This window comes from Danio rerio, chromosome 12 (genome assembly GCF_052040795.2).
Source record: "Danio rerio strain M-AB ecotype USA chromosome 12, GRCz13ab, whole genome shotgun sequence".
In the NCBI taxonomy this organism is placed as follows: Eukaryota; Metazoa; Chordata; class Actinopteri; order Cypriniformes; family Danionidae; genus Danio; species Danio rerio.
The window spans coordinates 11,705,442-11,733,353 of record NC_141032.1 but is presented as its reverse complement, the minus strand read 5'-3'; the positions used below and the strand labels follow the sequence as shown (position 1 = coordinate 11,733,353).

The following is a 27,912-nucleotide window of genomic DNA, read 5'->3' as shown; positions in this document are numbered from 1 at the left end:
TTTGTGGTGCATTTAAATGTCATAAGAAATACAAATTGTAGATGTTAGTATCAGTATTGTTTGTTTTTAAGATATCTATAAGCTAGTGTGCTCCAAAAAAAGTGACAAATTTTTAGTTAAGAAGATATAAAACTGATACAAACATATAAAGCTTGTAGTTTGTCACTTCCGCCTAAATGGATCAACGGTTTTATTCACGTTACCTGTTACTTCAGTTTCTCATCAAATCATAACCAATTAAACTGCTTTCCAGTTTTTGACCAGAGATGGCAAAAGTACACACATCCTTTACTCAAGTAGAAGTACAGATCTTCATGTTTAAAATGACTGGTAAAAGTTGAAGTACTGATTACACTTTTGCACTCAAGTAAAAGTAAAGAAGTACGACCTGATATATGTACTTACTGTAAGTAAAAAGTACCCATTACTACTACATGTTTTATTTTCACTAAGTAGGTGAATATCCGGGTTCTCCCCATGTGTAATCATCCTGACGCAAACTTGCAACGTTTATCATGTAGTTTTGCAGCTGTTGGACCAAAAACATCAGCTGCCATTCATGTTCATACACTCTAAAAAAATTACTATAGGCCTGTCTATCGTGATAAATAATGTCTTACATTTTACACTGAACTCTGTCCAAAATATATAGAATTTTTTTTAAATTTTATGTTTGAATATTTTTTATTGAATATGTTAAAAAATCTATTTTATTTTGCTGAAATAAATCCTAATCGTATTTGAGTGCAGATCATCTTTGCCTTTCTCATAGTAATCGTTAGAGATGATAAAACAAACAGCGGTGATAAAACAAATTGCTATTGGCAGTTTACAAAAAGGGGCAGGGGCTACACTATGTCCCACACTCTCTACGCGTTTTGGTTCAAAAACACTTCACGGGACCTTTAAAGGACAGCTGACTCACAAAACACTTTGTTTTTACATTTTTGTAATGTTGATTTAATTATATTAATGTTGTTAATAAAATATTACAAATGCCAAATTGTTAATTTTTTGTTTTAAACCAAGTCTTAATATGAAAAAATATTAAATATAAAGTGGATTCATTCTGCAACGTAATGTTATTCTTATGTTATCCTCTTTCTTATGTTAACGGAAAATTCTGGATGTAATGTTAATATCTTGACTTTTAATAAAAACATGAATAAATAATGGATGACCAGTGTGGGAGCTAAAGGGTTTGCTTTAAAGGACGGGACAGAAGATAAATCGACCATTTTAAAGTAATTTAAGTCTTTCAAGACATAATTTAAAGTAAAGGTAAGACCAATGTGCAAATCCTTTGTGTACAGATGAAGTCAGAATTATTAGCGGCCCCCCCTCCTTTTTTTTAAATTTTTTTAAATTTTTAAAAATTTTTTTTTTTATATATTTCTCAAATGATGTTTAACAGAGCAAGAAAATGTTCACAGTATGTTTGATAATTTTTTTTTTTTCTGGAGAAAGTCTTATTTGGTTTATTTCGGCTAGAATAAAAGCAGTTTTTAAATTTTTAAACAACATTTTAAAGACAAAATTATTTGCCCCTTTAAGCTAATTTTTTTCGAGAGTCTTCAGAACAAACAATCATTATGCAATAAATTATCTAATTACCCTAACCTGCCTAATTAACCTAATTAACCTAGTTAAACCTTTAAATACTTTCCCAGAGATGGGTTGCGGCTGGAAGGGCTTCCGCTGTGTAAAACTTGCTGGATAAGTTGGTGGTTCATTCCGCTGTGGCGACCCCAGATTAATAAAGGGACTAAGCCGACAAGAAAATCAATGAATGAATGAACCTTTAAATACCACTTTAAGCTGTATAGAAGTCTTGAAAAATATCTAATTAAATATTATTTACTGCCTTCATGGCAAAGATAAAATGAATTAGTTATTAGAAATTAGTTATTTAAACTATTATGTTTAGAAATGTGTTGAAAAAATCTGCTCTCTGTTAAACAGAAATTGTGGGAAACAAATAAACAGGTGTGGGGGGGAGGGGGCTGTTGCGCACGTTCTGATCAGCTGTGTTGTCGCGCGCACACTCAAGAGCGGTGTAATCACACGCCTACTGAAGAGCGGGACCGAGGGTGTGCCGCGTCGCGGGGGCACTTTTGATCATTTTGGAAGGGCACTTTCTATCCAAGACTAAAAAGGGCATGTGCACTGTTGAGCCCTATGTGTGCACGTGCCTGTGAAACGCAATCGGTAGTTGGCAAATATACTGGGAGCATATATTTGTTAATATGACCCTGAAAGAGTCGTGCCTCACCAGCCACAAACCTCACCGCATGTCACAGGTTCTAACGCCCCAATATATTGATAGGGACTGCTCAGTGAGCACTGACTTTCGGATGAGACATCTTTGCGGTCCCAGGAATTTAAATTTGCCCACTCGCTTCTGTCAATCATAGTCTCCTAACCATCCCCATATCACAATTGTCTTCTCTCCAGCAATCAGCCGGTGTGTGGTGTGCGGTCTGGAGCTATATGGCTGCAGTCGCATCATCTAGGTTGATGCTGCAAACTGGTGGTGGATGAGGAGAAAATGTGTGAAGCACTTTAAGGGTCCAGAAAAGTGCTATATAAAATGTAAATGTATAAATCAGCATCGTGGAATTAAAGTATTAATGCAGACAATCCACATCGCACACATCAATTCTGTAATGCATAGCTACAGAACAATAAACCAGACCTAAACCTAATCCAGACCCTCCTACAACCCTGTTTTACTGTATATTTGTCACCACAGAAAACAATTAGGCAACCTTCAAATGCCTTACAAGCTGGTTATGAACATGTTTCTCAATATTTGAGGATCTTTTCAAAGTAAAAAGTAAAGTCAAACATAGACACACACACGATGTCTCCTTGTTTCTATGAACACTTGTGTAACTCGGCAAACACGTGGCTCATTTATACATCCAGCACTCAGCCAATCGTGTGTCAGCGTCTGTTAATAGATGTCATTAAAGTTCAGACGAAAGTATTCGCATTCAAGTGTTGTCTTTCCACAAGCTCACTCACATAAATGGGTTTCATACAACAGACACTCATCCATACAACACAGCTCAGGTCCTCAGACAAGCTAAGGCACAACTCAATTATCTGAAGCAGACTTGTGTGTGTTTGTACTCAAGCATTTTCTTCTTGTGTAGTCAGGGATGTTTTACTTTAATTCTGTGTTTTAATGCGCATTCCTCCATAAAAAGATTCAAGTCTTACGCAAGTCTTTTTGGCCTTCAACAAACATTTGAGCATGCACAGGGAACACAAACAATGTTCAGTAGAGTACTACAGAATATGATTTAGTTTGATTCAATGGATTTCCTTGAATTACATTTCTGGGAAAAAAAACACTCATATTTTTTAATTGGAGTTTGTAGAAAAGATGCAATACTTTGATAATTTTTCATAAAACCTGTTTGTTTTTCTCTGTGTATCAGCTTATTTTTGTATTTAGTAAGGATGCAATAAATAAATAAAAATATATTTATAATTATAAAAAGGGGTTATAATTCAAATGACTTCTGAGAAGAGGATGAAGATTATGGTGATGGTGATGGAGAAGAAAATGAAGTAGAAGAAGTAGAAGATGAAGAACAAGAATATGATACAGAAAGGGGAAGAATGTGAAGATGATTATAAAAGATAATAAAAAAAGAAGTTGTTGAAGACGTATATGATGTATAAGTTGATGCAAAAAAGGAATAAGATGAAGATGACAAGGTTGAAAGAAGATGATGATGATGCAGAAAAGGAGTAAGATGAAGATGATGATGCAGAAAAGGAATAAGATGAAGATGAAGAGGTTGAAGAAGAAGAAGATGATGATGATGATGCAGAAAAGGAATAAGATGAAGATGAAGAGGTTGAAGAAGAAGAAGATGATGATGATGCAGAAAAGGAATAAGATGAAGAGGTTGAAGAAGAAGATGATGATGATGATGCAGAAAAGGAATAGGATGAAGATGAGGAGGCTGAAGAAGAAGAAGATGATGATGATGATGCAGAAAAGGAATAAGATGAAGAGGTTGAAGAAGAAGATGATGATGATGATGCAGAAAAGGAATAAGATGAAGAGGTTGAAGAAGAAGATGATGATGATGATGCAGAAAAGGAATAAGATGAAGATGAGGAGGCTGAAGAAGAAGAAGATGATGCAGAAAAGGAGTAAGATGAAGAGGTTGAAGAAGAAGATGATGATGATGATGCAGAAAAGGAATAAGATGAAGATGAGGAGGCTGAAGAAGAAGAAGATGATGATGATGCAGAAAAGGAATAAGATGAAGAGGTTGAAGAAGAAGATGATGATGATGATGCAGAAAAGGAATAAGATGAAGATGAGGAGGCTGAAGAAGAAGAAGATGATGCAGAAAAGGAGTAAGATGAAGAGGTTGAAGAAGAAGATGATGATGATGCAAAAAATGAATTAGATGAAGATGAGGAGGCTGAAGAAGAAGATGATGATGATGCAGAAAAGGAAAAAGATGAAGATGAGGAGGTTGAAGAAGAAAAAGAAGAAGAAGATGATGATGATGCAAAAAAGGAATAAGATGAAGATGAAGAGGTAAAAGAAAAAGAAGAAGAAGATGATGATGATGATGATGATGATAAAGAAAAGGAATAAAATGAGGATGAAGAGGTTGAAGAGGAAGATGATGACGATGCAGAAAAGGAAAAAGATGAAGACTATGAAGATGATGTGGAAAAGGAGTAAGATGAAGAGATTGAAGAAGAAGAAGATGATGATGATGCAAAAAAGGAATAAGATGAAGATGAAGAGGTTGAAGAAGAAGAAGATGATGATGGTGATGCAAAAAAGAAATAAGATGAAGATGAAGAGGTTGAAGAAGAAGAAGATGATGATGATGGTGATGCAGAAAAATAAATAAGATGAAGAGGTTGAAGAAGAAGAAGAAGATGATGATGATGCAAAAAAGGAATAAGATGAAGATGAAGAGGTAAAAGAAAAAGAAGAAGAAGATGATGATGATGATGATGATGATAAAGAAAAGGAATAAAATGAGGATGAAGAGGTTGAAGAGGAAGATGATGACGATGCAGAAAAGGAAAAAGATGAAGACTATGAAGATGATGTGGAAAAGGAGTAAGATGAAGAGATTGAAGAAGAAGATGATGATGATGATGCAAAAAAGGAATAAGATGAAGATGAAGAGGTTGAAGAAGAAGAAGATGATGATGGTGATGCAAAAAAGAAATAAGATGAAGATGAAGAGGTTGAAGAAGAAGAAGATGATGATGGTGATGCAAAAAAGGAATAAGATGAAGATGAAGAGGTTGAAGAAGAAGAAGATGATGATGATGGTGATGCAGAAAAATAAATAAGATGAAGAGGTTGAAGAAGAAGAAGAAGATGATGATGATGCAAAAAAGGAATAAGATGAAGATGAAGAGGTTGAAGAAGAAGATGATGATGATGGTGATGCAGAAAAGGGATAAAATGAAGAAGAAGAAAAAAACATGAAAATCATGTAGTGGATGCAGAAATAAAAGATGATGCAGAAAAGGGAGCAGATGAAGATGATGAGGATGATGATGAAAAAGAATAATATGATGAAGAAGATATGATGCAGAAAAGGAATAAGTGGAAGATATAGTTGATGAAGAAAATCAAGTTAAAGAAGATGCAGAAAGAGTAAAAAAATGAAGACGTTGATGAAGACGATAAAGAAGATGCAGAAATAGAAGATAATGCAGAAAAGTAGCAGATAAAGAAGAAGAAGAAAATGATGATGATGGAAAAGAACAAGATGATGAAGAAGAATATGATGCTGAAAGAGGAAGAATATGAAGATGAAGAAGTTGATGAAGAAGATGTAGATGAAGAACAATAAGTTGATTTAGAAAAAGAAGAAGAGGAAGAATATGATGGAGAAAAGGAATAAGATGAAGATGATGTGGAAAAAAATAAAAGGAAGATGAAGTGGATGATGAAGAAGATGACGTTAAAAAAGATGCAGAAAGAGTAAAAGATGAAGACGATGAAGAACAAGATGCAGAAAAATAAAAAGATGAAGAAGATTAAGATGAAATAGGTGGGGATGAAGAACATGATGAAGATTATGACAAAGAAGATCATAAAGAAAAAAGAGAAAATAAAAAAGATGATGATGAATAAATGATGCTGAAGAAAGAGAAGAAAAGAATGAGAAGAAGACAAAGAAGAATATGATGATGATAATGAAGAAAAAAGGAAGAAGTACAAGGATGGAATGGGAGCAGGAGAAGAACATAAGTAGACAAGTTTCATAAGCACCGGATTGAAACATTAGGATGTGATGGATCATAACACAGTCTTTTCATTGCAGTGATTTATGAAGTAAAGCATCTGTTTAGACTTAGAACAGTTGCTATGGGATATTTTGGAGAAAGTCAGGGGACACACACACACACACACATAATGATCTGTTAATGTGATTCTCTACATGGATCATCGATACTACTCAACATTACCCAATAAAATACTGGAAAAATAAAAATAGTAGGACTGGCCAAGATTAAATATTCATAGGTTGCATAAAATATGGAGGAATCTGAGCCTGCATTTATTCTAATGGATTCTTGTTTTAAAATAGCATTTTAGAATAAAAACACTCCACGTCCATACTAGCATTTTCATTGCGTTTCAGAGAAATGATCTCTGTCGACATTACCAAATTTTAGATGTGCGTTGTGACCATTCACACACACTGCCCATGTGCAAATCTATCTGCCATTCTTATAGCCTACTGGTGGCATAATTGTAATATGAGAAACGCTTGCCGAATCAGTCAATGATATGCAATAGTACGGTAGATCCAAAGAAAGGAGTAAAATTTCTAACCCACTCTAAACTGAAATGTTTAATTTTGAATCTAAAATGGACTTTTCAAAAGCTCAGTTTTCATTGGTTGAAGATGCCAAGAGTACTGTGGTGCAACCATACAAAACGTATGTATTGTAAAACAAAAATGCACTAGTTTAAATACAACCTCGGCCCTATCTACAAGTTAAAGTTTGCTATTGGGACCTGGATAGGCAAGTAAACACCTCAAACACTAGAAATCTCAGAACACCATAAATTCCCTCAACAACAACAAAAAAAAAACTTGCTTCAGACTGACTTTTTTTTGTGATGCGACTATTTTAAACGCCTGCTTTCAAAACCCATATACTTTCAAAAGATGATGTTTGCAGTTTGTTCAAACTACTTATTTAAAGAATTAGCTTAAATAACTTAATTCTTGAGTTTTGTTTTTGTTTGGGGGGAGTTATGTTCAATCCACTTAAATTGGTAAGAATTAATAAGTGAACTTAACTTCTTTATGCTGTCTCAACAATAATTGATTGTGTGGAAGCCAGAATTCTCATTACAAACAACTTTCCCTAAATCAGGGACTTGCCATCCACTAAAGGGTTTAGTGTCATATTTATATTTTTATGACAGGCCTAAACCAGCTAAAGCAGGGGTCTCAAACTCAATTTACCTGGGGGCCGCAGGAGGCAAAGTCTGGGTGAGGCTGGGCCGCATAAGGGATTTCACAAAAAAAAGTCCTCAAATGTCATTATTAACAGTTTTAATTATTTCTTCTGAACATGAAGTGTCCTGAACATTAATAGAACATTGAGTGAAGATTATGAACAGTTCTTCTGAACATGGCATCTTTTGCCTATTTCTTGCTGCCAGAGACTTGACAGCGCTTCTTCTCACAAATCTGAACCACATTTTGAGTTCCACGAATTTGAGACCACTGAGCTAAAGGAACCACCAGGAATGCATACTTAGCAAACGTAATCAGAGTTTCTGTAGGTTATCAGACTTTAAGACATTTTTAGAACTATTATGAATAAAATTTTAGACTTATACAGGGTTAAATGCTAATTTTTTTTTAGAATATGCTAGTTAAAAAAGATTTTCACTTGCCATATCAAAAAATAAATAAAATTGTATAAATGTTATAATACAATAATAATAACTTTGTTTTTTCTATTTCAATAATAATTTTTGAATTGTTTTTTTTTTATTAATTTTCAAATATATCCATTCACAAACCCTATAATCCTTACCAGGAATAGAACAAAACAAAGATGTCAATTCCTTCAGTCTAGAATAATAATAAAATTGTTAAAAAAAGGAAAATTAAGACCTTTAAAAAAAGATTTAGGACCTACAGCACAACATTTCAGCTGATTTGAAACTTTTTAAGGCCTAAAATTTAGCTTTTGAGATTTAAGACATTTTAAGAATTTTTAAGACCCTGCGGATACCCTGGTAATGGTTATTAATTACAATCAATCAAAATATCAGTTTATGAAGACAGCTGAAAAACTGTAACCATTGAAAAACAAATCCCTGCAGGCACAGGACTTTAACATGATGTCATACTGAACTTGTACTCCATGGGGTTTTGTTTAGAAATGAAAATCGAGTTGACGTCAGATAATCAACGTCAGGCCGATGTCAATGTCCCATGTTCAACCTAAAATCAACCAAATATCAACGTCTAATCATGTTACACCTTGACGTTGTGTGGACGTTACCACTATGGAATTTATCAGATGTTGGATTTTGGTCACTTTCCAACACAATTTAAAATCAACGTAATTTGACGTCGTTATTAGATGTCAAAATAACATTGTCTTTAGACCTTAGCTAGACATTGAATTTTGGTCACCTGACGTCATTACCTAAATCTAACCTTGTATTAATGTCTAATGATGTTGTGTGCCTGCTGGGATATATATGAGTCAATAGTTACAGGCTTCCAAAATCTAAAAAATATCTTCCTCTGTCTTTAGTTTTAAAACAAGTAAAGACAATGTAAATTATGACGGAATTTTTATTTTTGGGTGAACTTTCCCTTTGATATTACTCACACCATAGGTGGAAATATACATTTATTAAAATTCAAACCACTGCATTATTGTATTTGAGTCTGTGCACACGATGTGTTCTTTTGATTTAAAAAAAAAACAGCTACAAACACTCCATTTATAGCTGCTTTTAGAAGACAACAAGCTTGCGTAACAAAACAGTTCACATCATTCCTTCCCTGTGGATAAAGTAATAAAGTGTCAACACATATCCTGTGCAATTTATTTTGCTGCAACAGTGCTAAAAGCTTCATGTGTATAACAGGACGCCCATTAAAAGACAGACCTATGAAACTTGTCCATTTTCTCTGACCTAACATGACCAGAACACACATCACATCAATACATGATTTCATCACCTTCCAAACCCATCTGACAAAACTTCCCAAAAATATTGTCAATACACAACTGATAACACACACACACACACACTAATAAGAATATGCAGCGCAATTAACACAAAGCACTGACTTGAGTGAAAAGATACATGAATAGTATTTAAAAATAGAAGATATTATTAAGAACACTGCATATATAAACAGGAGTGTGTACAAAAGTCTGTGGGCGCAGTGTGAAGGGGAGTTTGAGTGTGTGTGTGTGACTGTCATGTGAATAAGAGGCAGCGCATTCCTTCACGCTGAGGCGTGTAATCTCTCTGGAAACCCCACCTCAGCGCTGAGAGAAGCCGACTATCAAAGATCAAGTGCGTTTGATCCTGATCGACCCCCGTAAAGACCCTGCGCCGTCAGTCTGATGACTGAAAGCATACGGACACATCAACACACTCATCTCTCCGTCTCATTTGAAAAGGGAGTTACTGTATCCAGTAGAATATAACGTAAAACGTCCCGCTCCTAAAGTCATGTTACGAACCACAGCTGCAAATATTCCTCCGTAATCAACATGTAAATATTATTATGGATATTTTTAAGGGTTAGTTTAAAAGAAAGCAAACACTTCTCAGGGGATAAGAATGACAACACGAGGGTGAGTCATTAATAACATTCATTCATTCATTTTCGTGTCGGCTTAGTCCCTTTATTAATCCAGGGTCACCACAGCGGAATGAACCACCAACTTATCCAGCAAGTGTTTTTTTTACTGTTACGCAGCCGATGCCCTTCCACCCGCAATCCATCTCTTGGAAACATTTACACACACATTCACACACACAATCATACACTACGGACAATTTAGCCGACCCAATTCACCTGTACCACATGTCTTTGGACTGTGGGGGAAACCGGAGCACGCGGAGGAAACCCACTTGAGGGAGAACATGCAAACTCCACACAGAAACGCCAACTGAGCTGAGTTTCGAACCAGCGACCTTCTTGCTGTGAGGCGACAGCACTACCTACTGCGCCACTGCCTCGCCCCTCATTAATAACATCATTTTCATTTTGGGGGAATTAACCCTTTTTACTCGGAATGGAATATTCCAATAAATCATGTTTACAAACAAAATCTAGGAAATATATTTTCTCAGATATTGTTAATGGCTATGTGCAAAATCACATTCTACCTTACCATACAAGCTAAAAAATTAGTACCTACATTGTAAAAAATTATATGACAAAAAAAAGTTATGACAGCAAATATTTACATGTTGCTTTAACTTATTGTAATAAGTTAATCAGGCTTCAAAAACTTTTTTAAGTTATGAAAAGTTTCGCTCAACATTTTATGAATCAGTTTGATTGGTATAAGTTGAGATGACTAGCTTTAAAACAGCAAGATATTTCATTAGTTTACTAATTCAGAATCTGATGGGCATTTACTGTCCCGTAAAGCCACAGGAGGGGAATTATAAATGGAGGTGATGCAAATAACACTGGTTGGTAACAGGACAGTTACAACCTGGCAAATGTAGCATCTAGTTTTTTGCTCATATCCACACTAGGCATGGGCCGGTATAAGTTTCTAATGGTATGATAACCTTGGATAAACGTATCACAGTATTGTGTTTACTGGTGTAAACTAATTTCTTTTTAAATGTCTTAGTAAAAAAACAACAACTTTTCCCTCCATTTAACACAATATATTACATTTTAGGACACAATTTTAATATTTTGGAACAGTAAACATGTCAGGCTACATAATTAAAATAAACCATTGATTTCTACTATCTTAAATGAAACCCTTTACATATACCTTAGAAACAGTATAACAAAACGTTTTTTTTTTTGCGGTTTTAATACCCTGACTTCTCCAAACCGCAGTAAACCGCAGTAAACCGGTCACTGTCCCATGCCTAATTCACACTCTATAAATGATACAATTTCATCAGTTGTTAAATAATTAGCAGTGAGAACATAGTTGAGAGTGCTTGTGATTCAAGATCATATTAATCAGCCATGCAGAAACAGCTACTTTAAAAGTACATTTTGCCCACAAGTAGTAAATAAATATTTGTGGAGTATTTTTAAGATAAAACACTGTAAACACTATTTCTTTCTACTTCAAAATTCTTCACGATTTATTAAATGTGTTGCTTCATGTTTCTTTGAATTTGATAGCAAAACTAATTATTATTATTTTCAAAGCTCTACATATTAAAATTCTACATAATTCATATAATTCTACATAATTTATTTCTGTTTTTAATCCCACTGTTCTTGGAATAAAATTATGTATTGTTTTGAATTAACTGTTGGTTTGATCATTAAGAGATTTTTTTTTTTTTTTAAACACCTGATTATCTGAATAAAACAGTTCTAATACAGAGGTTGTAAAAAATGTCACTGTTGATGACAAATCGAAACTATACAAATATTCTTCAATAGTATGGTCACGGTATACATTATAACATAATGTTTAAATATCCAGAAAATTGAGAGTGGAATGCACTAAGCTAATTGATGCACATTTGCAATTGCACAAACTAGCCATTCCTTTCTATATCTCAGAAAGCCTATAATGCACTTTAGCCAAGAGTGAGGGTCTCCTGATTGTTCAAAGTGTGCTGACATAAAGCATATCTTATCCATAGACTTCCAACAAAGCTTGCACTTTTGACCGAAATGTACTGATCTTTGCTGATATGATGCTATAAAGTGTTTGTGTGTGCACATATATATCCATATGTTGTATTGCAATTGTTTTTGTAATTAAATATTATTTAAACGAAATAATAATAACAATCTATATTTCAATATTCATTTTTAGAGGCAATTATTTGCTTTTATAGCATCATATTTAGGTTGTTCAGTAATCGTAAAATAATTATTGGGAAATACAATAGCTAAAAGAATCAAGGACAAGCCTGAAAAAAGTTGTTAACAGAGAAACTAGGTCAAACCTACTATGCATATTTTAGCATTGCATGTTAATGTGATTAATTCACATTTTTTTATAATAGCGTTGCCTGTTTTAGATGACAATCTGATGCGGCTGATTAAAATAACACAAGACATTAAGCAGTCTGCTCTTTCCTGAGACTCCTTCAGTGTTTACGTCCCCGTTTCTATGCCAAAGGTTGCGGATTCTGTGACCCTGCGCACTCTGGGTCAACCATCCACAATGGATCTATTAAGCAACAGGAGATCAAGATCTGTTCAAATGTGCAAAAAATACTTTCCTCTTCATCGCATTTATCTCTCACACATGACCCATAAAAACAGGTTTTCATTAAGTACAACACAATTGTAACACTCACAGCCCCCCTAATAACCTTGCTCTGAATTTCATTCATATTCTCTGTTCCAGCACGCTAATAAGCTGTCATAAGTGCTCATTAACAGCTCTCAAGAGACCAGATCTGAGGAATTAAATGCCTTTAGATCCACGCACTTTATATGAATGGGTAGATATTAGTAAAACTAATAAGCCAGCATTGATGGTGGAAAGAAATAAACGAGAGCCATGCTAAATCCAGACAGAAGATCTGCATGCTGCTATATGGAGCAGTGTGTGCGCGCGTGTGTAAGTGGGTCAACCAGCTGGATTTACATGTCAGCATATGAATGACTGTCAAACACTGAATTACATAAGACAAACTAGAATGCATTTGCAGCTGATCAGACTGATTGAAACGAGGTGTTTACTGAATGGAAGTGCACGTACAGTGGTTGGATCCGCTCCAGTGCTGATGTCTGATGGATGAGCTGAAGGGATGGGGCATCTTGTCCGGGATCAGACATCCTCTGCTCTGATTATAGTAATCCATCATGAGGAAAGGGTTCACATCCACACTCTCATACATGATCAGATCGGAAACAATTCCTCAAGACAACGGCTGATCCACGACTGTAGAATTCACATAGAGATTTAACAGAGCGATGGATCCATCCCAGACATCCCTGTTATTCCCAGCGGAGATCAGGAACTACAGAAGCGAGTAAAACTACAGCTGAAGCGCGAGTGCATGATCGGGGATCGGTGCGATCAATGTCCTCTGAAATACTTTTTGCAAAAAAATTAAATAATAAAAAAAATAATTATATTGTCATAAAAGATCAACAATGTCCTTGTTTCAAAAGTGTAATGTCTAGAAAGTAGATATTTTTGACAATAGCTTATTGTGTTTTGTATTACTCGAAATCTCACATTAGCAAAACAGTTATAAAAATAAACAATACAGAATGAACAATAAATCCATTAAATGTCCAGTGTTGAACGAGGAGTTTGGTCCAGTATTATATTAGCGGAGCTCCGGTTATTTAGTCTCGTTTATACCTCCGTGATATGGTGCAGCGATATTTAAACAGGTTCCTTTTAAATGTCTCGTGTCCTCCCGGTTGGAAACAGCGCACAGACGCGGGTTTAATCAGCTTGTGTGTGCTTGTGTTGTTAATCCGCGCGGAACTCGTGTGTTCAGGCTCACGGAGCTGCTGAGAGTGTGAGAGGATCTTGACGAGACCGAGCAGCTGTCTGCAAACTCCGCCCGTTGACGATGACGGAATGGGTGACTGCGCTTAGAACACGCCCACATCTACAATTTAGCGTTTAATCGGGCCCGCCTTAATGTCTCTGTCATTAAAGCCCCGCCCACATCACGCCTCTATCAAATAAAATAATTATGGTTGATTTAACAGTATTTATTTATTATTTTTTTTTTTGGCAAAAAGCAGATACAAAAATAGATAAATAAATGAAACAAAACAGGTTACCAGCATAACTATGGCTCAGTGGAAATGTTTTTTTTTTCAAGCAAAACACTTTTGTTACAGAGTTAATTTGCTTTTAAATAGTATTATAAAAATTAGAAAAATTGCAACATTTACAAAGACTCACATTACGTCTCTTTCTTAAAGAACAGGTCTAATAAAATAAGGTTGATTAACTTTTTAAATAGCAGGCATTAAAAAAGCATTTAAATAAATAAATAAGAATGCTTTACTAACTATGGCTTATTGAAAATCGATTGTGTTTTTTCAAGCAAAAAACGTTTGTTAAAGAATTAATTTACTTTTAAATAGTATATAGTTTATAAAAATAGCAAGAATAATTACAAAGGCTCACATTAAGTCTCTCTTACAAGGAACCGGTCAAATAAAATAGCCAAGGTTGATTTAACAACTTTTTTTTTTTTTTTTTTTTTGCAATAGCAGGCATAGAATAAATAAATAAATAAATAAAATAAAATTTTATTTATATATAATTTTATAATATAAAATTTAATTTCTTTTTAAATAGTTTTTTAATGTGAAAATAACAACAATAATTGCAAAGACTTTGCAATATACACTATGAAATGATAATACAGCACATTTGCTATTTTTATTTATCAAATTGGCATAGTATTTAATTAATTATTTCTATCAATATCTAAACAGTTTATGTTTATGTAGTTTTTAAGTTCATGTAGAAAGCAACTGTTTAAAATAATCATGTATAAGAATACACTAAGCATACAAAAGTATATTTCATTTTTTAAACAACGTTCAACACAAAAAAGTTCTACTGAGCAAGAAACACCTCTTTAAAAAGAAGTTATTGTGTAACAGGAGTTTAAAAATTCAATAATTCAATTTCAGACTTTGACAAAATCATTGTTGAATGCTATTTAAGTATACAGCGTAGATCCCAAAAAATAAAATAAACTTTAGAAAAAAACAGGCAAGCAAAACAACTTTTACCCAAGTTCTAGTTCAAATTCTGACAGATTTTAGATAAGGGAATGCATGGGCAATGCATAGGATGTCCAAATTCTGCATTTTATGAATTAAACACTAACTATCTTCTAAGTTTTCCTTTCTTAAACCAACTTCAGGGTTCCACCTCCTCCTGAACTAGTTTGGCCCTTCTCTAGTTCTCTCATGGCTCATTTATCTCTCTCTCTCTCTCCATTGCAGTCTTACTAATTTGCCTAATGTTATGCGGCTGAACTTTTCCTGAACCCATGGAAGCAGTCAGCCTCACCTCTCAATGACCCACTCCATGACACCGATTCGCTTCCATGCCTTTCTCATCTGACATCACACAAAGGCGTTCCACCTTGTTCACCAGTCTTACACAACCACACTCAGCAAGAATAGCGCTTTCCTTTGACTGATGCGCTGAAAGTTTCCAGAGAAACGGCTTCAAATGAGTCACAAAACAACACCACCTTCTTGGAGGTGGCTTAGTATTGATTCTAGCAAATCTCCAAAGTATTATCTTAAAAGTTGATACAAGAATGAGGAAAGCACCCAAAACTGACAGTGTGTGTGTGTGAGATGAAAATGAAAATGCACCCCGATGGACTGCATAATGAGATGGCTGAGAGCCCTCCAAAAAGCTTCTTCAGTCACAGAATAGTTTTAGAAGTCTTAAGACATGTTCTCCAAAAGTTTAAGAAACCTTTACAAAACCGTTCACACTTTAGTTTATTAGGTAGTTATAGTTCAACTAAAAAAAAATAAATAATAATTTTTCTCACATTTTACTCATCCTCAAGGGGCTGCATATCTTTGAGCTTCTTATTTTGTTGAACACCAAAGGAAATGTTTAGAAAAAAGCTAAAAAAAAAAAAACTTGTAACCATTAATAACCACAGTAGAAAAAACTAATATGATGGAAGTCAATAGGTACTTCTTTTGTGTTCAACAGAATAAAAGAAACAGATGATGAGTAAATAGTGAGTAAATTTGAAGTTCCTTTAAGCTCTCTTAGTTCATTTGGTCCAGATTAAAAACGAAAATGCTTTTAGCACTTTGCATTTACACGTTCAACATTTTTAAGAATAAACCCAAAGATACAAATCAAAGGTAGCATCTTTTATAAAGGACATTTTGCAATAACTGAAAACAATGCTGTGCTCTGAGATGAATGTCCCGCTGTGTGTGTACATCTGAATCAGCTGAGAACCTGTGAACTGCTTATGAATGTCTAAAGAAGTCATAAAAGTGGCAGGAATTCCTTGATCACACACCAATAAAAATCTGTTGCAAGATGATGTGTTTCTGATGGCTGCATTATATCGTAATGGCCAACATTGAGGTGCCGTTCACACTAGTATATTTTCGTTTTTAAAATGGCATTTTGGAATGATAAAAATCATCGTCCAGACTGGTCTTTTATTGCTTTTCAGAAAAACATTCTGCGTCCACACAATAAAGTCCAAAACGCAAGATCCGTGACCATTCACGTCCACTGTGCACATTTTGCCAGAATTCATACTTGCGGTCTACCAGTTGTGTATGAGCAGTGGTGGAAAGAGTACAGAACAATCATACTCAAGTAAAAGTATTTGCCTGAACATGTAGTGCAAGCATTGAAAAAGTATATGTTGTAATATTACTCAAAGTACGAGTAAGAAATTAGCCCTTTCAAAAGTACTCAAGAGTAGTAAGCAGTGGGTATTATGCTGTAAAAAGCTGATGCATTTACATGTAATCTGTGGATGTGTGTAAACATAACAGAAGGCACACAACATCATAAGACATTAATGTTAGGTTAGATTTAGGTTGTTTTAGAAAGTGAACAAAATCCAGTGTCGAGCCAACATTCTAAACCAACGTCATATTGACAACAAATACTGACATTTATTTGTCAGTTATGGCAACCAAAATCCAACGTCTGATGGATGTCATGGTGGTAACGTCTACACAACGTCAAGCTGTTGTGCATTTATGTCAAGATTATGTCAAGATTATGTTAAGATGTCGGTATTTGAATAGTTTTAGGCTGGACATTGACGTTGGCCTGACGTTGACGTCAACCCGATTTTCATTTCCAAATAAAATGTAACGTCTCCATGACATTGGGGTACAATGTGAATCTGGTGTCATATTTCGGTCATCATACAGTAAACATCCGTCATCTCCTCATTGGTGACATGCTCTAAACATTCTCTGGGTCATTGCATGTAAAGATTTTGGACGTCTTCTTGGACACATTTAGTGATTCCAAACAGTTTGCTGTGATTATAAAGTGCCTATGTCTTGATATAGTTCAATACAATTTACCTTCTATGTGTGATATCATTGGACAGGAATCACAGGACTGATTTTTCCAACACCCAAAGACAGGAAAAAATAAGGTAGTGACTGCAGGTTGAAGGAAAGTAGTGGAGTAAAAGTACTGATACAGCACTAAAAATGTACTCAAGGGAAAGTAAAAGTACACATTTTTAAAACTACTTAGTAAATTACAATTTCTTGATTCATTTGTGGATTAATACTGAATGTGTGTCTTGTTATTACTTGTGGTTAGAGTTAAGAGTAGAGTAATATGCTGGTGTTGCTGTGACTGCATTGCTTTATTGCATTTCTGCATTGGGCTCTCACATACTCTGCTACTTCAAAGCGTGGTGGGCATTTCTCTCCATTCCACACTGAATGCAGTCGACCAATCACAACACACTGTCATCGGTCCAATTAGAGCAGAATACCTCATGCAAAGGAGCTTTGGGAACAAATGAATCGCGGAACGAATCATATGTGAGCCGTTGGGATAATTAGGTAAAAATAAATGCATATTATAAGACAATGAAAGTGTGTTTTTGACTTTGCATGCATATCAGCTTGTTGTTGGAGACCCCCAAAACCAAAATATGACCTTTTGTAATGCAAAAAACTTCTTTAAGTCAATTGGAGAATAAGAAGTCTCTTCAATAGATAATAATTGGCCTATGAAATGTTTTTGCATGCAATGTATTGGACATTCATGTAAACTTAAAGGGATGACTTAAGTGGCTCCAACTCCTTATAAGTTTTTTTATTTTATTGAACATTAGAGAATATATTCTGTAGAAAGCTAAAAAGTGAGAAAATGACAGAAATATCATGTTTGGGCAAACTATATTATTATATATCTATACTGAAGCTGATTGCATACGTCCATTAAAAATCCATTGGAAAAAAAAGGTAACAGATTAGACATTTAAGCATTGGCAGACACTTTTATCCGAAGTGACTCACACTGCATTCACATTTATATTTGATCAGATCTTGAGTTTCCTAGTAATCAAACCCATGACCTTGACATCACTAATGTCTTAATCTACTGATTGTGCAACAGGATGAAATATCTAGATTGATATTATCAAACACATTGATACATAACACACTCTCAGCATTGCATGTCCGCTGTAAGTTGTGCATTTGAGTCAATGAATAACATTAAAGTGCTGTGCACTCCTGAGTCAGATGTCACCGTGATCTTAAGCACAGGCTGAATATAAAACTGTGTGTGTGTTTTAATGCAGTACCTGCTGATAAGATAGCAAACTCAGCATTCCTCTACGGGACTGTTCCTCCTCCAGTCTTTCAGTTTATCTAGACTGCTCTAGAATCGTGGAATCTGAATGTTAGACCATTTGTAAAAATAAATTGCATGTATACCTGACTTGACATGCAAGTCTGAGATGTATTAGGAGTAATTGATTGGATTGCATATAGGAAACGAATGAAAAGTTTAGGGCTGATGATCATGTTGATAGGAACTTTAAAGAGACAGTTCACCCAAAAGATGAAAATACTGTCATCATTTACTCACCCATGACTTGTTCCAAACCAGTTTGAATTTCTTTGTTCAGTTAAACACTAAAGAAGATATTTTGAAAAATGCTGTAAACTTTTAACCACTAATGTACATAGAAGGGGGAAAAAACAAATAGTGCCCATATAGAAAAATTGCGGAAAAGTCGTGGAACAATGTAATTTCATGCAGTGCTTCTTGTACATTCTGAGAACCACTTTATATAGTATATCAATCAGGCAGTGAAGATTGCAGATTTTTATAGAAAACAAACGTTTTTGTAATGGCATACAGTTCACCGGAAGTGTTTGACCCAAGTTACTGAAAAATTAAATGTGCTTCTGCATACTTCCACATATACCCTATTAAAAAATGTACATAATCAGTTTGCAAAACATTTAACATTAATAGAAAACCATTTGAAAATATATGCATAAACAGTTTGTAAAATGTTCACCACTAACAAAAACCCATTTAAAACCCACACAATCAGCTATTGCTTGGTCCACATGCTGCAGTGAATTACGGTACATGACTGGAACAAGTCTGGATGCCAGTCAATGGCCAAACATGAACCATATCTAGGCCAAGTCTCAGCCAAGTTAATAACCCATAACTGGGCCTGAACTGGGCCAGATATGTCGGTGCATCACAACAAATGAAATTGATAAACTCATGAAGCATTGTGCTTTTTGCTTGAAGCGATCTGATTGGTAGAATTTTTTTCTTTAGTTGAAAATAATAAAAATGTATTTTAAATGTGTCAACATTGGCCAAATTTACATGGCCCACATATCGTTATTAACAACAGGCTCAAATACTACATTTTAGATTTTAGACATTCAAGTATTGCGTGCCGCAAAACATTTACCATCAATAGAAAACCATTTGAAAACATATGCATAAACAGTTTGTAAAATGTTCACCACTAACAAACCTAACCACTAACAAAATTAATAATTTTGTGGAAACCATACACTACCATGCAAACGTTTAGCTTAATTGCAATAAAAAAATTAAATTAAAATTAAAAAATAAAATAAAATAAAATAACCCTATGTAGTAGTTATTAGTACAAATAGTTTGAAAAATATAGGACAAATGATTTGGAGAATGGATTGGTGATTGAGCAGATAAACCTTTATTTAATCTAGGTTCTAAGATTAAAGCTTAATGCTGCAACATGCCCAATGCGTCCTCCTGTATGTGTGGGTTTGATAAGTTTCATTAAGGATGTACTTCATCCGAAAGAGGAAATGGTTTGTGAGTTTTGCAACTCATTTTTGGTCAAATATTTTAACATATGCATTCATACCAAACCTATTTCTCATTTTAAACTCGCTCTATGTAACATTATACATTTAAATAATAATCTCTGAATGCCACCCCACCCCCATGCCAGGCCAGCCAGTGTTTGTGTGTGGTGATAAAGGGGAATAAAGGGGTAAAGGTGGGTTTATGGGCCAGGCTAATAGCAGTAATTGCAGATAGTACCTTTGAGGGTGTTAAGCTATTTTTATAACCCACACTAAAATATATTATTTCCTGGAAGTTAAGAAAGGTGCCCTAAACCAAGACAATAGTGTTTGGCCTTTAACAGGACACATAGGTTGTCGCCAACCACATGCAGCTTTTTCAAATGCAAAAGGTAAGTCTTTTCAAGGTTGCTGTTATACAGCCCAAATTAATTCTCTGTAGGTTTCTTGCTGAAAAAGCATAAAATGATAGAAATGCATGCCTGTATTGATGCTGGACCATGAGATTTCCTGGGACATCACAAATTAGATTTTATGCCAAGTCCTAGTTGAAAGAAATCTGGAATTTAATTGAGAAACACAAAATAGGGCATGTGCTGGTTCTTTAAAGAAACTCAAACTCCTTATAAAATGGAAATTTATAAATGTGGAATTTATCGATCAAATTTTCTAAGATTTTCTGAGCGAGAGGTTTGAAGCATAATTGTGTTCTTTAGGTTTACAATCTAAAAACGAATTTAAATACCTGGGTGTTATTTTATATTGTGATCTAAATTTTAAATCTCATATTAATCAAGTTACAAAAACATGTTTTTATCATTTGAGGAACATTGCCAGAATTCACTCTTTGCTGTCTTTTAATGATGCTAAGAAATTAATTCATGCTTTTATTTTTTCTTGGCTTGATTACTGCAATGCTGTTTACATTGGTTTACCAAAGGGTTCTAAAAGGAAGTTGCAACTGATACAAAATGCAGCAGCAGAGTTTTAATGAAATTGAAGAAACGAGAACATATTACACTAGCATTAATAGAAGTACAATTGTTACCAGTTTACCAATGGATATATTTTAAGATTCTTTTATTAGTTTATAAGGCACTATTGACCTTATTCTTCAATGTGGAAGTGCGTTGTGATTGTTTTAGATCTTCCTGTTCAGTTGCCTATGGGATAAATGACTAGGAATAATAAACGTCAGAATACGGTCAAACTACTTACACTACAAACAAGTGTTTGCATGACTATACTGATAAAGTAGAATGATATGATAAGAAAATATCACTTTACAACACCAAGCAGCAAAACGAGCTGTTTTTAACGTCTAAAAATGAATGGAAGTGAATAAGACCGGAAGTCTCGAGCCAAATTGATTCAAATGGCTGTGCCCATTCATACGCGGAGAATAAGGTGAATAACCTGACACCTTTTTACATCTCTGACTGCTTATCGAGATACAATCCAAACCGTTTGCTACGCTCTTCTAGCCCTGGACTTTTAGAATTTCACTCTGTAAATCTGATGCAATCTGGCAGCACATCTTTTATTCACTATGAAGATACGAAGACACAAAGATATTTTTTTCTATTTTCCACAGTAAAAATATCAAACTTAATGTACGATTAGCACTTCATTTAGAAAAAATTAAAGACGATTCCAGGTTTCAAATAGTTTTATCTCAACCAAATATTGCCCCATCCTAGAACATCCTTAGAAAGATTATTGATGTAGCTATAGGTCTAATACTAAAAGTATTGAAATATATATAAATTTGTGGGTCCAGGGTTATATATATGCATATATTTAAGAGAACGATTATTCTAATATATTATTCAATATCTAATACATATGGGTGATTTTAAAGGATATAAACAAAAACAATGGTCCTAACGTATTTCCTGTTTTACATTTTTAATTTCTATAGCTTCCGAGTTTCCAAAAAGAGCCTCATATTGATAAATAATGTTATTTTAGCTGTTTTAACATCAGGTTATGATTGAATCACCTCTTGTTACAGTTATGAAATAGTTTGAGAACAAGCAGGAAATGTTCAATGTTCATATAGGCCTATATATATATACAGTTGAAGTCGACTATTAGCCCCCCTAAGATTTTTTTCTTTTCAAATATTTCCCAAATGATGTTTAACAGAGCAGGGAATTTTTCACAGCATGTCTGATAATACTTTTTCTTCTGGAGAAAGTCTTATTTGTTTTATTTCAGCTTGAATGAAAGCAGTTTTGAATTTTTTAAACACCATTTAAGGGTCAATATTATTAGCCCCTTTAAGCTTTTTTCCCCGATAGTCTACAGAACAAAACATTGTTATACAATAACTTGCCTAATTACCCCAACCTGCCTAGTTAACCTAATTAACCTAGTTAAGCCTTTAAATGTCACTTTAAGCTGTATAGAAGTATCTGGTAAAATATTATTTACTGTCATTATAGCAAAAAAAATTATTATTATTAGAGATGATTTATTAAAACTACTATGTTTAAAAATGTGTTGAAAAAAATCTTCTCCATTAAATAGAAATTGGGGAAAAAAATAAACAGGGGGCGAATAATTCTGACTTCGACTGTATATATATATATATAATTTATATTTTTATTTTTATATGCATAGTATTTATAAAGGTACAGTATGTAAATACAAATTTTTAGTTTTAATGATTAGTTGTGATTAATAGTTTGACAGCACTAATAATATATAATGTGATTTCTAGGCTTCAAATTAGCTGAAGTAATTTTTCAAGAGCAGAACCAAGGAAAAATTTGAAGCAATTTGTTCAGTTTGAATGACAAATTGGAGTATTGCAACATCATTTTGGCCTGACTTCCTCCAACGCCCAAGCTCCTAAGCGCCACACAGTTTGTGTTGTTCTAATACCAATAAATCCCTCCTCAAACCAAACACAGCTTTTCATCTTTTAGTGCAATGCCAAAAGGAGGGAAGACTGAGGAAACTCTAGCTGTGAACTATGCCCACAGGGACCAGCTCTGAGCTAGTCTGCTCTTGGATCATTGAGCTTGTGCATTAGGTTTTAAGACACGGTTTAACTAGCCAGGATGAAATCAGAAATCTTGGATTGGTGATGTGGGAACACTTATCAGCACATGAAAAGCTGTGAGGGGAAAAAGGGGAAATAACTCATTTTTATTTAAACTATTAACTAATAACTACTAAATTTGAAGCAGAATTAATATAACATTAATCAAGTATATACAGTATATTTGTCCTTCAGTCTGCATCATATAAATAATACAAATAATACATATTTAAAATAAATATTTTAGTTTTAGTAATTTTATAACATATAATTTCACAATAAATATGAGAAATGCTACCTTAGTAAATAGCTGAAAAATGTAATTCATGTCAAGTAACAAATCGGTTAAGTTTCATTTATATTTATAAGCTTAAAAAGTTTTTTTGTTTGTTTTATTAATTAATTATTAAAAAAAATGGCATACAAAAAAAATCCCTTTCACACTGACAACTGGGAAAGCTATCCTAGTAGCTTGTCAGAAAATCACCAAGTGCATCAAATGTTTAACAGGCAGTTTAACGGTGCAGAGTGTTTCATAAATCTAGACAAACAACAGACTTCCACACTGCCTCGCATTGTAGTTTTATCCTCTCTGACCCATCATTCCTCAAACACATACAAGAGCGGGCCCCTTTAATGTGCCCTATAGAGCTCACTGAGGCATTTATGGCACATGCTGCAGCTCTGGCAAGAGGCCTTTATGGCATACAGCTGATGTACGGCAACCATTACAAGCTGTAATGACCAATACACACCTTTAACCAAACAGACTTCTCTGGAAAAAAAAAAACAAATGTAGGTCTTGTTTATACCTGGCAATATAAGGATACCACTGACAAAAAAAACCCCCAAAAAGATGGGTATATAAATTATATTTAATGAATATTAAATAATATATACAGTCAAAGTCAGAATTATCAAACACCCCTTGATTTTTTTTTTCTTTTTTAAATATTTCCCAAATTATTTTTAATAGAGCAAGGAAATTTTCACAGTATGTCTGATAATATTTTTCCTTCTGAAGAAAGTGTCATTTGTTTTATTTTGACTAGAATAAAAGTAGTTTTAAATTTTTTTGTAGTAGTAGTTGAGGTAAAAATTTTAAGTCCCTTTAAGTTATATATTTTTTTCAATAGTCTACAGAACAAACCATCATTATGCAATAACTTTCCTAATTACCCCAACCCTATGAAGTGTCTTGAAAAATATCTAGTCAAATATTATTTACTGTCATGAAAGACAATAAAATAAAGACAGTAAAGATAAAATAAATCAGTTTTTAGGAATGAGTTAATAAAACTATTATGTTTAGAAATGTGATGGAAAAATATAAAATTATTCTGTTCGTTAAACAGATATTGGGGAAACAAAATAAATGTGGCGGAGGGGGGGATTGTAATATTTTAGGAGGGCTAATAATTCTGACTTCAACTGTATATATATATATATATATATATATATATATATATATATATATATATATAGTTTTTATCATTTTTCTAAATGGTAGTGTGAGCAGTGTGTGTGTGTGTGTGTGTGTGTGTGTGTGTATGTTTGTTATACAGGTATGGGATAACATGAGAGCGAGCATGTCTTGAAAGAGATTTTATTTTTGAGTAGATTATCTATTGGCCAGTTCATACTGAATCAAATGACATGCAAACATGGACGATCAAACATGGAACAAACATGGACGATCATCATCAGATTACAGTTCTTAGACATTTTACGACAAAACAAAACCAAATAAAGGAAGCGCTGACCTGGGTCATCCATTGTCCTGCATAGTTTTATTCCAAACTTCTTCAGCAAGACTTCTGTTGCATAAACTGCCTAGAATTTATTAATTTAGACTGCTCAAAACTTTATGGTCAAGTTACAAATAAATGCAAAATGGTTTAAAAATTTTATTTAAAAATCAAATCAACATGGTGGCTCAGTGGATAGCACAGTCGTCTTATAGCAAGAAGGTCACTGGTTCGAGTCCCGGCTGGGCCAGTTGGCATTTCTGTGTGGAGTTTGCATGTTCTCCTCGTGTTGGTGTGGGTTTTCTCAAGATGCTTCGGTTTCATACACAGTCCAAAAACATGAGCTATGGGTGAATTGAATAAACTTAATTGGTCATAGTGTATGAGTGTAAATGAGTGTGTATGGCTGTTTCTCAGTACTGGGTTGCAGCTGGAAGAGCATTCGCTGTGTAAAAACATCTGCTGGATAAGTTGGGGGTTCATTCCGCTGTGGCGACCCCCGATGAATAAATGGACTAAGTTAAAGGAAAATGAATGAATGAATGAACGAATGAATGAATAGATGAACGAATGAATGAATGATTTAAATCTCATTACTCATTGGTTATCCTCAAGATACGAAATGGAATCAAGTCACTCTCGTATGACCATAACACTAAAGGTATACAACATTATTGAACGTAAGCAATACAGAAATATAGTTCACCTAAACATTTCAATTCTGTCATCATTTTCTAAACCTCAACAAGAAAAACATTTAGAAGAAAGCTGAAAACCTGTAACAATTGACTTCCATATTATTTGATTTTTCCTACAGTGGAATGCAATGGTTACAGCTTCCTTTAGCACAATCAAGCCCACAAGTTCAAAGTTGCTATTTTCATTTATTGAGTAATTTTCTACATGTTATCCATGTTTAATTTCTCAATGACATGCAAGCAAACAACCAAATAAAAGATTTAAAGAAAGAAAAATAGGAACTGATTTACTTCCTGTCACATGAGACCTCCAACATCCTAATTCCAGGATGCAAGAGCAAACCCTCCCAAATAAAGACAATTTTCATGTTAATAAAATATATTTTGTTTGCAAATATATATCAACACAATCACGAAGGTCTCTATATTTATCAAAACAAAACAAATCTTTGAAAAGATAAATAGTTTTGAGTATACTTTGTCAAATGGTGAAGCAGCAACTATAGTTTTCGGTAGGCAAATACCTTGTAAGTACATAAAAAATTGTGAATTAGTAAATAATGTGTTAATAAGTTAATAACTCAAGGTTATTGGCCTTGTTTAATGTCTTTTATTTTGCTTCCATAATACCCCATTTAAAAATAACCCTTAAACTAATATCTTCACATTAAAGCATACTTTTTTATACACAATTTGATACACAGCAAAACTGTCAGAGTAAAATTTACTTCTCCTACTGGTCCCTCTCCCACAAAAATTGAAAATAACACAGAGAATAATAAACTCCTGCTGTTAAAAAGCAAAATCACTAAAGAAACACACAAAACTACAACCGAATTCAGTCACAATCTAGAGCCCTGCTGTCCACACAGACAAGGGTATTGTCTAAGGCCCGGTTTACACTAGTGCATTTTAGTTTTAAAACAGCGTTTTAGAATGAAAACGATCCGTGTTCACACTAGTGTTTCACCCAGCATTTTTGAACAGCTCTCTGTCTACACCAAAACACTAAAAACGCACATCACGTGACCACACACACTTTTCATTTTATTGTTGAGAAAGTTAAACAATGTCCGTTTTCAGATGTCTCCATTTTCCCCCATTCACACTGAGACGGAGCAGCAGCATTTTAGAACGAAAACGGCCTCTCCAGCGTTTCCAAAACGCTCCGTTTTCGGCGCTCGAAAACTCGGGCATAGTGTAGACAGATGGCGTAACCGTAGCAAAACTTATGCTTTTTGAAACAAAAACGCATTAGTGTAAACGGGGTCTAAAGTGCTGCTAAATCGATTTAGCCTGTTTGTCCACACACAAACAAAGCTTCAGGTTACTGAAACCCAAACTTTTGAAAACTCTTGTCAGGCTGAATATTTTCAGAAGCATCCGGGTCTGTGTTTGATAAAAGATGGAGAAAAAAAAAATTTGTTTGCAAAAATACATTTAAATAATAAATAATAATTGTCTTTAACTGTAATAATTATATTATATATATACTATATATATATATATATATATATATATATATATATATATATATATATATATATATATATATATATATATATATATATATAGTTCAAGACAATTATTAAGATAATTATAATTATTAACCTTAATTTATCTTTTTGACACACAGTGGTCTGTTGCGGAAACTAGTGTTTCATCACTGTAAGACAAATGGATTAGTTGTTTGTGTGTTCATTTTCATGATTGTTCTAATGAACTATTAGAAACATAATTCAAATCTATTGGTTTTTAAATTTTAAACATAATAAATGTGTTTATTAATATGAATTAATCTGTTGGAAGCAGTTGTTTCAGTCAATTTTTACACTAAACGGTGCTTACAACATATTTGCCCACCAGCAAATATAGTTGCCGCGTATTTTAACGTGATTATCTTGAAAAAATAAAAAAACCTGGGGATAATAAATGCAAAAAAAAACTTCATATAGGGCAAGGGCACTATAACCAAGCATATTTGCATTCAACTATTTTTAAAAATTTGGCCACAAATGAGTTAAAATATCTTATTAAAAAACTTAGATTTGAAACAAACTGAGTATCAGTGAATGATGACTAAATGAAAAATTCAGGGGGTGAACTATCCCTTTAAGTCAAAATAAATCATGAGAAGTGTGGAAAAACCATGTACCGCAATCACAGACATTCCTATCCAGAACAGGATTAGATTTCTTACAGGATGCCCGACCTTGTTGAAAAACAGGTCTTTTTTTCAAGAAGATTGTGTGAGAGAAGCAGACTTATTCAATTCAGTTGGGATTAAGATCACGAAAGTACGTCTGTGAAACATGAATCTGACCTGACCTCTGTGAAAACCAGCTCTGTCCAAATAGGGCTATAGTCATTAAGCGAGAGGA

The 27,912-nt window shown here is 34.0% G+C and overlaps 3 protein-coding genes across 7 annotated transcripts in view; 2 read left to right on the top strand and 1 right to left on the bottom strand.

Moving 5' to 3' along the window:
- The window catches only part of get4 (guided entry of tail-anchored proteins factor 4), a 707,996-nt gene that overhangs the window by 317,966 nt on the left and 362,118 nt on the right, over positions 1–27,912 (top strand). The window lies entirely within an intron of this gene.
- The window catches only part of raraa (retinoic acid receptor, alpha a), a 333,795-nt gene that overhangs the window by 65,247 nt on the left and 240,636 nt on the right, over positions 1–27,912 (bottom strand). For 2 of the 5 annotated variants that reach the window (XR_015503273.1, NM_131406.2), the window contains 1 exon segment: positions 12,943–13,719. The exons of the other annotated variants lie outside the window; for them this stretch is intronic. Coding sequence is in view for 1 of the 2 variants with exons in the window: in NM_131406.2 (NP_571481.2) it covers positions 12,943–13,081 (139 nt within the window). In the remaining variant the exon portion in view is untranslated. 5 annotated transcript variants of the gene reach the window in all.
- On the top strand, positions 4–6,342 carry LOC147841295 (uncharacterized). Its single transcript, XM_087275457.1, has 4 exons — positions 4–1,331; positions 1,415–1,702; positions 1,753–4,033; positions 6,333–6,342. Exons 3-4 carry the CDS (start codon positions 3,741–3,743, stop codon positions 6,340–6,342), a joined length of 303 nt encoding a protein of 100 aa, XP_087131583.1. The 5' UTR covers positions 4–1,331; positions 1,415–1,702; positions 1,753–3,740.

Coding starts and splice junctions, on each gene's coding strand:
- LOC147841295 (XM_087275457.1), top strand. CDS start 3,741: ATGATGATGATGCAGAAAAGGAGTAAGATGAAGATGATGATGCAGAAA.